This window comes from Porites lutea, chromosome 1 (genome assembly GCF_958299795.1).
Source record: "Porites lutea chromosome 1, jaPorLute2.1, whole genome shotgun sequence".
Lineage (NCBI taxonomy): Eukaryota > Metazoa > Cnidaria > Anthozoa > Scleractinia > Poritidae > Porites > Porites lutea.
The window spans coordinates 39,864,586-39,880,860 of record NC_133201.1 but is presented as its reverse complement, the minus strand read 5'-3'; the positions used below and the strand labels follow the sequence as shown (position 1 = coordinate 39,880,860).

The window sequence follows — 16,275 nt, the reverse complement described above, 5'->3', positions numbered from 1 at the left end:
TTAATATGAGCAAATACCATCATCTGTCAATAAATTATCCAGTTTAAAAATAATAATTCGATGGTTTTATTAACGTTTTAAGACTTGCTTCAATTGATATTTGAGTGTGGGATGGGTGTTATGCGCATGTCACTTACACAATTTGATATACAGGGCCTATTAATTGACTATGCACTTAACAATAGAAACTCCCTACTTCAAGTATAGCATATATTTACAAAAGAAATACTTGAGTTCATATTGTACAAAAATGTGTTTCCCTCTCATTATCTACATATCTATATTAAAACCATATCGCACGACGCTACGATGTTTTAGTCGATGCGTTTATCTCTTTCCCAGTCTCCTCGAAATCAGTACAGTAGTGGACGGAAAACGTCTTTCTTCTTGCATAATTCTTCTAGAAGTACAAGCTCATGTATGCTTCTCTAAATCTTTGTTTCTTGAGGTCCCGTTCTGTTTTAAGCTGTCAAGATCAAAAGACGGTGCTACATTCAGATCTTAAAATCGCACAACCCAGATTAATGTTATCTGTTGACGTACAGTAACTTCTCAGATACGCTCGAAATCGCCCATCAAAATTGTTCTCTTATATGACTTAAAGCATAAACTTACTGTAGTCTGCACTAAAATCACTGTAAGTATAAGATATATGTATTATGCACGTTAAGGCCTGGGCCAAACGTCGAACTTTCCAGGAGACAAACCAAACTTAGTGAGTTGTTTATGAAAAGTTCGACGTCTCGCCCTGTTAAGTTCGTCTGAATGAGTTTGGATCGTCCAACACGTCTTCTGTCCGTCTGCTACAGCCAGACGGATAGAACGTCTGAAGATCGTCTCCGGGACAAACGTCGATCTTCACATGCGAAGAACTAAACTAATAGATTAAAAAAATGTATTACAATGGATTCGACGCGTTTTAAGTTCGACGTCTGACCCAACAGACGATCTTAATTAAGTTAATTTAACTTAATTTAGGTCGATCCAAATTAGAGTTTGGTTCGTGTCACGAAAAGTTCGACGTTTGGTCTAGGGCTAAGTTCTCTTATCAATAACCTTACCATTAATCTAGCGTTTGTTCCTTCGTGATTATGAATATTTGAACAATCCCTTACTTTGCAGAATGACTGAAGATAACTGTAAAAAAAAAGAATGTATGATTACTGGCGAAAACGCAAGAAGACCGACTGCTTTTAATAGCAACAAATCGCTGCTGCCCCAGCCGCTTCCATTTTTATTGTTTTTGCAGCTGAAATGTAATGCAGCAGCAATTTATATAAGCAATAAAGAAAGCTTTTTTAGTATTTATAATGTAATTCATAAAATTACGACATTTATTTTTAAGTTGAGTGTGCAAGGCGCTGATCCGAAAGGATAACTGTACATGTAGAATGACATTGATGTTTTGAAGGACATCCATCATCTTTAGTGTAACAAGCAGTTTAGGTCAGCTTACCTTTGTAACTAGGGTTTTTTTGAAAAAATTCCCTTTTACAAATGACGTTACTAACGCATTTGACGTACATTTGACAAATGGGACAAACTCAAGATAACGGATGTCCATGAAAACACGCTTGTTAAATAACTTGAGAATGTTGTTCTATTATATAAACACCAATGACATACCAGATGAGCTTTCGCGCGAAAACATGATATCTTCATACGTGAAAATAACATGTCATTTTCACCTGTAGGCTCGATTACCAGCCGCTGTTCGGGAAAATGAGCCCACACCCATCCCCCTCTTCAGGGAGGATCAAAGACCGGACCCGGGAGACGGCGAAAATCGAGCCTATTTCACCTGTGAAAAGATCACCGTTGCTACGGCTACATAATAAATTGCGCCTTTCGCAGCAAAAAAATATTTGAGGGAAATGGTTTGGCATTTCATTAGTGTTTAATATAGAGTGGTTTTCGTTTGAGTGTCGTAAAACCAAAACCAAAGTAATTACTCTGGCCAATCACATAGGACACAGACAATACATTGAACCAATCAAAACTCGAAGTAATTACATGCGGCTGACGCAAAGCGCGGGAAAATGCATGCGAGCGCGTCACAATTGGCTTTGGTTTTACTTCTGATTGGATGAAAAGGTGGCGCGAGTCTTTTAAGCCAATCGCATCGTGTAGAAAGTGCAAAACCAATTACTTTTCAACACTCAAATGAAAACCGCTCTAATAAACAGAACATTACATGGCCGCTTTCTCTACTCGTGTTGAAAAATATTTCACTTTTCAACTCTCTCCTCGTTCCACGCCGCAAGGGGTGTTTCGTCCTAGCGACTTCACTTGAAAGGTCACAATGCAAAACTTCGTCTTCCTAAACTCAAAAGTTAGAACCCCAATACAAGACATCATCATTCACCCTGTCAGTGAAAGGGTTAACTTATAATCACTGAAAGTTTATAACCTTAATTTTTACGACTTTAAAATAAAAGATGCATCTACAGAATCTTACCTTTTAGTATATTTTTCTCCTGTTTTTAGATGGTGATCATAGCATTTGCGACAAAGGTGAACTTTTTTGTATTCATAATAATCTCCAACTGGAGGATTTCTGCAAGATTTACACTAAGGGTAAAGAAAAACAGAATTATCTAATATACGGTAAAATAATACCATATTCAATGAAAATGCATGAACACGTTATAACAACAAGCCTTTGTTCCAGTTTCACAACTTTCACCCTCTGAGTTACACATTTCCATCATACTATATCATTATTCCTTCCCACAACAGATTGCAACAGTGAAAATTAAGCAAGAGGTAATTGAAATAGTCACACCACTGTGCATGCGCAATATTTGTTAAATTTGTCCAAAAATAATTCCTTTAAGATTTCCTAAAGATCTGCACATGAAAGACGTCCTTCCTACATACACTGTACATAGGATTAACCTCACAGTGCTGCATTGCAGGTTTTCTGCCATGCGACTACCACAATCCACTTTGTTTCTTCTTTCACATTTAAATCTGATAATCCCAGCAGGATTTAAACTCCGGAAACTCTTATCAGCAGAAAAAGGCAAAACCCTGAATGATTCTCAGGTAGTAAAATGACACATCGTCACCATGCAAATGGCCTAAAGCCGGCTGTGGAAATGAACCAGGGCCCAGTCGCTTGACAGGAGGATAATGCTATCAACTAAAAAAACTCTATCCACTGGATAATGCCATTGTTTTTGTTAACCCTTTAGTCCCAAGAGTGACCAAAGTCAATTTTCTCTTAACAAATCAAGGGAAAATGTTGTGAGAATTAATGAAATGATCACCTGATGGCAAAAGCCTTGATCAGCAAACAAATTCTCTTAACTATTTCTTTAAGGAAATGTATGAAGATCAGTTTGGAGAATTTGTATTTGGATATTGGGGCTTAACGGGCTAATAGCAGTACTTATCTGCTGGATACTAGGAATCAATTTTTTCTGCTGGATGTATAGCGCTATCCAACTTTTGAACAACAAGGGACAGTCACAGTCACCTTTAATTTATGCAATATTTTATATCTGTCTGCAATACTCACAGTATCTGGTTCTCCAAATTCATTACACTTGATCACAACTGACGTTATCAGTGTCTGTGGTCCACCAAATGAGCCATGGAACTTCACTTTCCTGTCTCTTTTAGCATCAAACTCATAAGCACCAGGTCTAAAGTCAAAATTAAACATAGGAATCATTGGCTAAATGATCCAAATGTCCATTCTCAATAGTTAAGACTTTGCAGCTGCTTTATTTTCTCATGATTTGGTACAGAAGACACTAACCATAAGCTATGCCATAGGCAAGTGGTTTCATCATAAAATCTTGCACATTGGGTGGTGCCATTTTCTATGACCTAGATAAAAGTCAGCTATACTGTTGATAAAAGATAACTGTGGTGAATTTGTACGTTTGTTTGTTTGGTTGTTGTTGCTTTTTTGCAATAACATGAGAATTAAAGAAGCCTTAATATCAGCTCCTAATAACAATAGGTGCCTGCAATTAAGGGAAAAACTTTTGCACCATTTTTGCACCATAGTTTCACTTCTATGCAACGGAACAAATTTGATTTCAGATTAATTTTGATTCAACCTGTAGGTTGATTCTTTGTTTTCACCTTAAGATCAGTAAGAAAATTAAGAATCAACCAAGGTTGAAAATTTTACCCTGGAATAAAATTTAACCTATAACATTTATATCCTTTATTAGTAAAATCCAACTAGTGGTCTATTATCAATGCCGCATTCTGATTGGTTGAGCTACTACTAGGCTATATGTTATAGCCTATTAGTAGCCGTGGCTTTAACTAGCTAAAATTTTTTGATTCTCGATATTTTTGACCAACTAGTTGGATTTTACTAAAACAATTATTATTCCTCTCGCCCTCATGAACTCAGCTGAGTCCATGAGCCCATTCAGGGTCGAGGAATAATTGTTAAATAGACCATCAGCTCTTGACCGATGGGCATGTAAGGATTTTTAGGTTACTGACAAAAAGAAACAATATGAAAATAGGTATGGCAAATGATACAATAATGACTTTTGGAACTTAATTATTAAGTTCCAAAAGTCATCGCTGCTAATAATGATGATGATAGTATTAAAAAATTAAAGGAAAACCAAATAAAATGTCCTTTACTATAATATGTAAATTTTACATTTTATAACAAAAGAGTAAACCTAGCCTCCAGAAGAACAAAGCAACAACAGGACAGAGCTGGAAAGTGAAGGCAGGTTGTTTATTTTCCTGCGATGGATTCAAAGCTTCAAATGGAGTGTAAGCCACGTTATAAACCCATATAACTTTTACCATTAGTACGTTACTGTAGCTGAAGACAAATATTTTATTGAAAAGTTGTCTTACCCAGGATGTCCACCATGATCCTGAAACAAAAATCATTCCTTTGTTAGCCACACATGTATTGATTTGAAAAATGACAGGCAAAGCATTGGCAACCTCGTTCCCAGGGTTCTCTCCTACCGCCCCCATGGAGCGAGAGAGAGAGAGAGAGACCCTGGAAAACGCTGGTCACGTGGCTCCAGAACAAAATTATTTCTGAGGGAGGAGTCCTTTGTCTCACATTTTTTTGTCTGGTTTATTCGCGACGTTCACGCAGTGATCGCAACAGCAAGATAGATTTGCCAACCCTACTAATGCTATAACTGAAACTAAAGGAAATTTCTGCCTAAACAAAACTATCAGATAAACAAGGGAATTACCAGAGAAGGAATCAAAAACTAGCGTTGTCGCCGGTTTAACGATGACACCAATCGCTAAAAATCTACGATCTTGAGTTATACACAAGCGAGTTAATTTTTTGAAGGTAAAATCCCTGTATGTTGAACTTCTATATTAAAAGTTTCAATGTTTGTCTGACAGCGGCTGGTAGTTGGGCCAAATAAACCTACACCATTTTGCGGTCTTAGCGGTTCGGCGTGACAAAACCCGAGACAAAACATGGCAGTTACATTGAGAGGAAGAAATTCAGTCAATACATTTACGATCAAAGTAATATTTTAGATCTAGTGACTTCACAGAAAGCTATAGCGTTTTCCACCCCCTAACCTTTGTCATGATGCGGCAAAAGAAAAGTGGTAAATAGATCAAGGATAAAAATAATTTCATATACCAGGGCGACATGTAAGACAACAGGAAATAGTACAAACAGAGACAAAACAGACAACATAACCTTCGAAGCAAAAGGCTTTCTTGTTTATGGCCAATATGGAAACTTTATTTAAAAACACATGTGGCTCAGTGATTTCTAAAAATCCTCTAAAGCATACCTAAACATCTGACTGTCCGAGCCGCATATTCTCTCTTCCCGTTAATTGCTTCGAGGCAGTTTGAGGTCGCGGGTGAGGACAACAACACTTGATACATTTTTTCGGCGCCTTGCATAACAGTAGTCTTGAAAACACATACAGATACTGTACATTTGTTTTCTAAAGTGGCCTCCACAACATATAAACGGCAATTCAAATCTAGTGTGTTCCGGTATGGATACTACTACCAAGATACCTAAATTATTTTTGACTGCACAAACGGTGAACCCTCCGCGATTTCCGTGGCACGTGCCAAATGAAAGCATCGCTGATAAACATCCGATTAACATCCAGATATTCTGCAGGAAGTTACGCTTTCGCTGTCAAAGGACTTTGTTCATTATTTTCCGCGTTCAAGATCGCGTCAGGTACACAGTTTGATTGCTGCACTGACCTGTCTACGTTCTGTAGAGACAAATCTCACACTTACCTGCCCCTCCCCCAAATCGTTTGTTTGTAATCTCCCAGATTCTGGGAGACACGTGACCAGCGTTTCCCAGGGTCTCTCTCTCTCTCGCTCCATGGGGGTGGGTAGGAGAGAACCCTGGGAACGAGGTTGAAGCACTGGTTGTAATAGAAGATACACTTTTCAGTAATTAGAAAATTAATATATGCAACATGCATTACCTTGTTAATTGCTGGAAACCTTGTTGCACCAACATTAAATGGTTTAAATGCTTCATCAAAGTGAATCGGCTTGCTTATGACCTCTTGATAAGTAGGTGGGCCTGGAACATCCATCTAGTAACAGAAAACAACAGAATCAGCTAGCCAGAACTAATGTTGAATTGAACACCCAAAGAGTATTAATCAGGGATTTCAAATGAGACTATAAAAGTCAAAACTTTCTAAGCCTTGCAATTGTCTAGATCCGGTATTCACTAAGCCAACATGAGAAAGAAGTTAGGTGACCTATAGCCAATTGACAGTCATCTTCATATTACCAGATAGCAGTGATCAATGGTAAAGATAATGATGCATTAAAGCTTTCAGAAAGCACTGTCTGCCAGCAAAAAAATTAAGTTTACTTTCCGCAGAAAATTTGGCTACTTTCTATAGGCCTTAAGTTAATTCACCCAGGTGTATAAATACATGGGTACCTCTGGTAAATTCAAATACCACTGGGGGTATTACCATGCAATAGACTGACATGCCAGCCAGGGGAGAGTACTAAAATGTAGAATTACCACAAATGCTCAAATTAGCACCCAGCTTAAATAAGCACCCACTTCAAATTAGTGCCCCTTCTAAGGCTTAAAATTTGGAATAAGCACCTCCCTTCAAATAAGCGCCACCCTCTTGCCCCCTTCCTCAAGAAAAAATGAGGTTCAATACAATATACAAGACATATACAGTACTTTTAAAGAATGTGGCGTTCGTAATAGTACAAAATTAATGTTCTTCAACATCGCACGGGTTTGCTTCTAATTTCCTCGACAGAAATATCCATGTGAGCACATAGGTGCTTACCTTTATTAAGTTCATGACAGCAAATGCATTATTGGAACTGCTCTATTTAAGAAGTACCATACAACTCAATTAACCAGGTGGCCAAGGCACTAATTCGAGCATTTACAGGATTTGCCCTAGCCTGATGAGCTACTTCGAACAAATGCACTTCTTCTTCACCTTCATTGTATGCCATATAACAAGAAACACTCACATGAGCTGGCTTAGGAAATCTAGCAGCTGTTCTGGCACCCACTGAGTAGCCTCTTTTACAAACAGGTCTTCCATCAAGTTCATAAATGAAGCCACTCACCTGTCATATTAGTAAAACAACAAGAAATCAATACAAGTAAAGCTTTTAATTTGTTTGTCTGAGAGCACAAAATCTTTAAACATATCAGAAGACCTCCCAACTCCTCAAAAGGAAGTTTTCTTGAATTTGTTTAAAAAACACTAAGTGCTCCTTGCTAACAAAAAATCCACCTCTCAGCACTATAAAATATATCTAATAGACATTGGCAATGGAAACATCAAGCTGAGGGAGTGGAGCTGGGGCATTTCTCTTATTTGACCTAAACCAGCAGTGATTTTTGTTACAAAATTAAGTTATATGTAGGTCCATTATTAGGTCCTTTATTACAGTTTACTGAAATTAAAATATCGACCTTCTATATATTTAAAGCCCAAAAAAGACTTAAATAAATACACATCTTTTAGACGCAACAGCCACAAAAATCACACAAACAGGATATTCTGCCAAAAAATCTTCAAATCAATCAATCTTTATTTCTTTGCGTCCTACGGGATGCATGCCATGAATATTATTTTGTGTCTGAGGATTTTTATGCTTCAGGGACACAGCACGGAGAGGTAACAAGATCAGTGAATCAGTACATGTACTCTGTACATGTATGTGCCTTTGAACAGGATATGCTTTTCCCGGGGAAAAATTATAGTCTACATTTTGTGGCCAGTTATAGACCCCATCTTAGTCACTTTTGGGCAAATGTAATTTTCGCGATCCCAACTTAGTCACCTTCTATTTATGTATCTACCTTATAAATCCTAAAATGAAACAACATTTTTTAAATCGAATGTAAAACACTTTACTTTTCGCCTACAGTAAAAGAATTCTGGTACGTTTGCTAACCGTAAAATAATGTGAAGAACTGTCTCATCCCAAAAATCTGAAAATGTGCTACCCCATTCTAGTAACTCTATCAAAAACGACCCCATTATAGTCAATCCAGTCGTGAAAATGTGACCCCATCCAGCAGCCCATCCCCATTAGCCTCTTATAAGGAAGTATACCCCCCACCCCCCGATGCTTTTCAGGGTCTCGAGCCTTAAACAGGGTATACAAATATTTCATTATTTATCCTCGTGAACAGGGTATCTTTTTTGGACTGGTGACTTTATGGTACCAACAATTCCTCTCAAAAAATTAACTCCATGAGCATGGTTAGTTAAAAAAAATGAATGTAAAACAAAATGAATCAGGGTCACAAGGTAAAGTATGTTGCCTTAAACAGGGAGACAGGATTTGACGGCTTCAGCAGCACACTCCTACCCAAACAGGAGTTAATTAATTTATAACTTATTAGCCATGCATGGTGAGAAATTTTTGTTGTTTGTAATTTTAGTTATTAGGAAATAGTTGATAAGTTATACTATTAATTGTATAAGACTCCAAATAAAAAACATGTATGTATGTTTGTAAGTATACCTTAAGCACAACCTCAGAGGTAAAAATACTTAATTATTTTCTGTCTAGAAGTCTTGTTATTTTCCAGCTACCTTGTTATACAATTGCTGATTTCTGTTTTGCGATGGTTTGTGGGTGATTGTGTTGAAACCTGGGGGGAGTACTCCCTTATATAGCCTATACGGGGATATGCTGCTAGACAGAATTTTGTGTGAGTCCGATCTGTCCTAAACAGGGTATATAATTATGTGTGAGTTGTCAACAGGGTATTGCCTTCACGATTGATTTGATTCGCAAGATAAATTGTGTTTGTACTTCAAGTATATAGAAGTTTAAAACAGGAATTTGCTCTATTGCGATTGCTGATGAAAATGGCTTTAAAAAAGCCTGCATGCATTTTCTCCTTTGTCCTGGTCAGGGTAATAAAATTGAGCATGGTGTCGTAAACAAGGGATGTATTTTGGAAGTTTTTGGCCTAGGTTGGATCAGGGTTTCAAACCCTCAGTACGTTGGTTGAGTACCCTGACCCCCCCCCCCCCCCCCGCCCCACCCAACTCCCCGCGTGATTAGTGAAACACCTTAGATTGAAAAGGCGCAATCTACGTTTTCATGCAAGACGCGCACATCATAAAGGCATCGAGGTTAGTGTTAGTCCCACAATCTTTCAAGGATGCTTGAGGAAAACACCTTCACCCGATTCGATAGAACATAATTAGGGAAAGAAAAAAGAATTCCAAATCTCGTATCACAAGGACACAATCGGTGAAAGTCACGCAGATTAAGGAAAGCTTACGTAAAGCTTGTTCACAGAGAAATTTACCGGCTGTTGAAGAAAAAATACAAAAAGCCATGAAACAGGCATCTTTTTTACTACCTCAGCGTTATCATAACATCCTGGACCACGGTTTGGAGCTCCACGTAAGCCAAGCTCATTTCCAAAGCGATTTGGCGGCACTTTCATCGGTAGGAGTTCACGATTAAGAGTCGTTCCAAAAGCAACCGCTCTTCGACCTACGAAAGACAAAATGCATCCAGATATTCACTGATGTTAGGGCTGATTTCACTTTGCAATTACTGGTGTACGTACCGTCGCTTGTAGTCATCATTTTTCTAGGTTTTTTTTAGCCAAAAAGTCAAATACAACTACCAACATTCCTGTTTGCCGCAAAGTGTGCTCTGTTGTCATGAGAACGGATGTTACAGCCGCTGACCACGGTAGACGCACAAGAGGTTCTAAATTTAGAGAGAGATTGGAGACGAATACACTTGCGCTACCTGGCGAGCTTTTCTGCTTTGAAACTCGTTTATTGAGGTTTGTGGCAAGTCGGAGAGTCGGAGAGTATAAATATCCGTCAAAAAGTTTCCAGATATGTTTGTAATTTCACCAAAGGGAGTTTACAAACATAGTTGTAACTGGGTGAATCAAAAATTTTTTTGTTTCTTAAGAACCTGAAGAACTTTCTTAGGGTCGATTAGGGGCTGTTTACATGAAGGGAGGAAGATCCTAGAAGGCGGATAATCCTAGCGCCATGTGTTTTCTGTATTCGGTTTACATGCAAAGAGTTGTACTTGTTCCTAGAGCTGGGATCTTCCTAGTACTAGGATTTTCCTACCTGTCAGCTAGGAAGATCCTAGCACCATGTAAACTGCCTTCGCAAGGAAGATCCTAGTACTGGGAAGAAAAAAAAAACCGACAAAAATAGCGGCGGGTCGTTCAGTGGCCAATCACGGCAATAAAGGCCGATCATTTCGTTTGGCGTTACCACGAGCTGATTATTGTGATAATTCTGCTGAAAGGAAGTTCAGAGAGCAGAAGGGCCCGAATTGTATGTTTCTTTTTGTCGCCCGCCATTTTTAATTCCTTCTCAAACTTTCTATATTTGGGCACCACACGGACCAAATTTCTGCATGAAAACCCAACGTAAAGTTGATCCGCCTTCTAGGATCTTCCTGGTACTAGGATCTTCCTCCCTACATGTAACGAGCTCCTTAAGAAGTGGAGGACGTAATGCCAGCAGGCATTGCGGGCAGTAAGGACCATTAAGTAAGTATTAAAGTACATTTTAATTTGCTATTTACTTCTAGTTCGTATTACGATCACTCTGCATAAGTTATTTTCTACGAATGATTTTGGGGGATGGGCTCGGTAGGATTAGGGCCATTTTTTCTGTGTGAGACGAACGAGTGGCCCCCCAGGTGAGGTGGATATATATATGGCTATTTTATTTTTATAGTAAAGGAGGATGAGGCCAAATATAAATAAATGTATTCTACCTTGTGGCCAGCAGGTAGCCGCCTCGAAAAGAAAAAGTTCCCTTGACTATTCTCGAGACAGGAACATGACTTTCGATCGGGGATAAGAACATTATGTAGCTCCGCAAACACAAAAATGACGTAACGGCGATCACGATGGTGTACGTAACCACTCCGGCAAGAGCGGGAATTTTCATGAAAATATGTGATGAATTAACATATCTACCGAAGAATGGTGCTTGTTTCCTAACGGAAACATTTTAATATTATCTGGGTATGCCATGACCGCCGTGACGGTATGTGAATACGCCCTCGATCGTTTTCATCATTGAATTTACGTACAATTTTTGTCAGCAGCTTTTTCAGCCCCTTGAGGCTTCAGCCATAAAAATGCTGTTATGTAAAAAAAATAAGCTTGCTTATCCTACTATTCGTCTCAGGTGAAGATCCTGGTGATAAGCAGTAAATTCTTATTTGGATAATATGGACGAACGTGCGTAAGTGGATCATCAGTCCAGCTTGACCTTGATCAAGTTTAATCTTAGCTTTCCATCCAGGGGAGATGATTAAGCGTATTTAGCAACAATATTATCAAGTGATTATTTAAATGCGGATTCTAAACTGTTTTTGAAAACAAATGAGTCCAGTTTATCGGCTTTTGGCCTGGAAGAGCAAAAAGAGATAAATTGTTAAGAAAAGCCAGTTTGGGGCAACTTTAATTGGGTAGCCGTCAGAAAACTGAGCATTTTTCAAAGAGATCAATTCATGTTACAAAAACTTGAGGTAGCCTGGCAGTGTTTGGGAGATACTCAAAACTGTTACGCAGTTGAATGATTTAATTCCCTCTGATGTCTGTGAGTTTACCCTCAATTTTACTTACTTTTGGAGAACAATAGTATTATAATCCGCGCAGTCCAATCGCTTTGTACCGAGCGGTCATCATTCACAAAAAAGACAGAGTTTTTTACTCGAATTTTCCTGTATTGCGGAGAATTTAAATTCTGCCTTATCATATTTGCCATCTGTTTGTTCAAATAAGGAAGTATTTGTTTAAAGACATGAATGAGCTTACAACCCGGTGCTCTTGTTTACTTAGTCAATAGCTGACTCACTCGCTTGTCGAGTAGCTTCCAGTACTCTACATACTCACGCACTTACCGGTACTTCCCCATCTTTGGCCTCTGTGATGTGTCTAAGAACTCGACTCTTGGGTTAATTGAGCAATAATGTATTCGAAAACACCACTGACATTACCACGGCCAAAAACCTCAACTTATTACGGCCGGGGGAGAGGCTCAACTAGTTAAAAATAGAATGATTTCAGATCAAGACAAAAAAAGATCACTCGGTTGGAGGGGGATCATTTGTTTGCGGATCGTGTAATTGCCCCGTGATGTAATTTTGATTCTTAAAATGCTTTTGCAATACTGTATGAACTTGTATGGTCATGGAAATAAAGCTCGTTGTTGTTGTTGTGTACTTTCAGTTTACCTCTTATTCTGTCCGCCTGTCCCTACTTTTAGTTAAACATAAAAAGCCACTGTAAAATAGATCATATGAAATTGCCTTCGCATACAGCCGTTTCTCCGACGAGGAGCAAGGAGAAACGGCTATAATCGCAGGCTAGTCCTATGAGGACTAGTCTTCCACCGCCGACGATAGAGTGACAGAGGCTTCTAGAAGCCCTTACAAAGTCCCTGTTTAGTTGTTTGATGACTCTTTCAAGCTAATGTGTCTCAATAGGGCTGAAAATCTGTTGAGGCTTTGTGAAGTGGCTAGAAGATAGTTTTGACCAGGGACGTTTTACACTTTAATAGAAATCTGGTTTTTTTTTTTCTGTTCAGTGGATCATGCACGAGTAAAGCCGAGACAGCAGTCCCTCGAGGTCTTAAGACGATCGAGTACCTTTACAGTTAACGCATCATTCGTCTTGTTTTCTAGGATAATTTTGGCGCGCAAAGACCGAACGGCCGTCGCGTTTTCTTACCGACAAATAAAACTTTTGAAGGCATTTGTTTAGCTCTTTCGGGGAAATTTCTCTAAAAAGAGTTGTGAGTTCTCTTTGTATTAAAAACCATTCTTTAAAAAAATATATTATTATACAATTTTTTTTTATTTATTAGTTTAGTTCGTCGCATGTGAAGACCGACGTTTGTCCTGGAGACGATCTTCAAACGTTCTTTTCGTCTGAGCAGCCAAACGTGTTGGACTATTCAACCTCATGATCATAGTTCAGACGAACTTAACTGAGCAGACGTCGAACTCTTAATTCATGAACTTAACTCACTAGGTTTGGTTTGTCTCATGAAACGTTCGACGTTTAGCCTAAGCCCGAGAAATGACTGTAGCACGGAATTTACCTAAAACAGCAATATCTTCGTTACATAGGCCCTTTTAAAGTGGTTAGAGTACGGAGATGGTTAGGAATGTACTTAATTAGGAATATGCTGGGCGAGATCAGGTAAAACTGAAAGATGCTTCAGAAATAGAATATTTTCACATTGATGACTTACACGGAAAAAGATGTGAACCCCCAGTTTTCTCGAACTTTGAGATAACTGAAACCAACTATGAACCAACTTCGTTTCCCCGAGTATCAAACAATTGTCAATCCCAATTTCCTCTCGATTCACGGAACTAATTTCCCTTTCTTCGAGAACACTGTTATTGTATCTCCAGCCTCTGGAGGAAAAGGACTTTTTAAACCTCTTCCTTTCATTGTCGTGAAATAAATTTCATATCAATAGTTTCGCACTTATAGCGTCGCTTTGAAACAGAGGCTTGGAGCAACTCGGAAATGGTCTATTTAGCCCTGCAAGTCATAATCTGATTCAAGGCCTCTCACGGAGCCATAACACAATCTAAGCCAAAATAGCCCCGTTTAAAGCCTATTCCATTCCACACTAGGACTACATCAGCTCGTGGGTCTAAATCAGCCCTAGGTAGTAACTGGAATGTTGGCCCTGACTGATGAAGCCAAATACTTGGTCAGCTCGCGTAACAAGCGTTTCCGCGCGAGGTCGTCGAGAAAGTAAGAACAATTAACGACAGCAAACTTTCGCGCGTTATGACTCGATCGGAAACACTTTCTACGCAGGCTTCTAATTGGGCGCGGACGGTTGTGAGCATGCCTAAGAAACTGGCCACAGTTAATTGCGAGGGAAAACAGGGAGCTGTGTCATGGCGGGCACTACTGTTTTCCCACCATCAGTTTATCTATTTTGTTTTGAGTTATTATTAAGGATAAAAGTCAGGGTAACCGCACTATTTAGACTATTTGGCTTATAAAAACCAAAGTGTTGACGCAAATGAACGGTAGTTGAAAAAATTCCTGAGATTATTTTTGTAGACATCACATAATGAGTAAAGTAATTGTCGCGTTAGCCTTCCCTTTTGGCATAAAGCCCGGCAAACACAAGTGTTCGAAATATTTTTAAAAGTAAAACTTGAGATGACAATCTTTCCTTTTTTAATAATGTCCAATATATAGCGAGGTACTTTTCCTGAAGAGGACATTCATTTCGTACTGACACTTTTTGACCAAAATGAACAGAGTAATCACGGGGAAACTGACAAAAGTGAAAATAACAAGTAATAGTTTCATAGTCGAAAAACTATTCGACGAGAAGAATGGCGATCCGTTAAAACATAAGATAAAAAAATGCAGACATGTAGACGGTGGAATTCAACTGTAAGTGCCATCAAATATCATATTTTTTTAGACAAGCGACTTAGTTATATTCGTCCCTGCTGCACGACGTTTTGCCTCAGTAGAAATACATTCTCGGCTGCGAGTATCTTGCTTTGCCGCGAGTATTGCAGTCAACGACTCGAATTCGAGGTCTGATACACTCTCCACGAACAGGCGATTATGGTTTTTGTGGTATCTCACTTGGCCAGCGCTAAAATGTTAAGTAGGTATTGTCAAAAGAGATAAAATAGCTCCTGTCATCCTCTCAGGATATTCATGTTAAGTATTCTTTCTAGTTCTCCAAGCTTTGAGAAAGAAAAATGGCAGGTTACAAAGAGTTTCTAGAAGTGAACATTAACTGAATGAAATTTATAGTACAGGGCTGATAATAGCCATGATGAATCGACTTGTTCACTGAATCTCTTGTTAGCTATGTTCGTGCGCTGTAACCAAAATGTGAGTCAATCCATCAAACTGTAAAATCGGACCAATTTCTGTGGTCCATGCATGATAAAAAAGAAAATATTGTTGCCGAGTTGTGACATATTTAAGCTTTAACCCGACAAAATGCAAATATGATACATTTTCTAAATAACCATTCAATATTGCGGAAAAACAATTACTTTCCCACTCGACACAAGTACAACTGCTGTACTTTTATCGCGTTTTTTTATTTTTTATTATTATTTATTTATTTTTTTTGATCAGCCGAAACTTCACGCAATCAGCGATAAACAGGAGTGCAAAGAAGTACTGTAGCTTTTGGGTTGGAGAGCAAAGCCATTCCATTCACTTAATCTGATGTTAGAGGAGAAATAGGATTAACCGACTCCGGAAAAAGCAAGCTATTAAAGCTATTAAAAGAGCCGTTTGTCCTTCCCACTAGCAAGACTAGACATTCTAAATATTGACTTTGCGCTTTCAAGTTCTTTGATGCTTCAGCGCGTAGAATTTTTGGAATTTTGTTTAAAATTTCCATGAGGCAGAATACGTATTTAGCGATAATCCATTTGTTGCTAAAGGAAATTAAAAGGAAAACTAGAGATTTGGATTTTTCAAGACAGTCTCTCTTGGTTGTTTTATTGCCAATATAAGACCATTGTGGTGATCCTCTTTACAAAAGAGCCTCCAATTCACGGGTAAAGTAATTAGTGTTACTGTCCCCTTTACACAATATACCAAACTGCTTCGTCAGCCTTTAGTCAATTAACACTGATATGGAAACCTTCTTTTTTGCAGCTACTTACGATCTGAGAGCTTAGTGCTGCAAGGAATTTTAAGAATGTTGTTTGTTCATTTCTTGTTCACAAATCTAGACACGACTAGGATATATGATGCCTTTTTCAGAAAATATTTATTTTTTCTCACAA

At 38.5% G+C, this 16,275-nt stretch overlaps 1 protein-coding gene across 1 annotated transcript; it reads right to left on the bottom strand.

Moving 5' to 3' along the window:
* Positions 1–42: 42 nt before the first annotated feature.
* Positions 43–10,140, bottom strand: LOC140938478 (ciliary microtubule-associated protein 3-like). The gene is made up of 9 exons (XM_073387958.1): positions 10,049–10,140; positions 9,836–9,972; positions 7,471–7,569; positions 6,435–6,548; positions 4,846–4,865; positions 3,524–3,650; positions 2,459–2,571; positions 1,062–1,137; positions 43–466 (listed from the first exon to the last, which is right to left on the bottom strand). Exons 1-9 carry the CDS (start codon positions 10,065–10,067, stop codon positions 401–403), a joined length of 771 nt encoding a protein of 256 aa, XP_073244059.1. The 5' UTR covers positions 10,068–10,140; the 3' UTR covers positions 43–400.
* Positions 10,141–16,275: the final 6,135 nt, after the last annotated feature.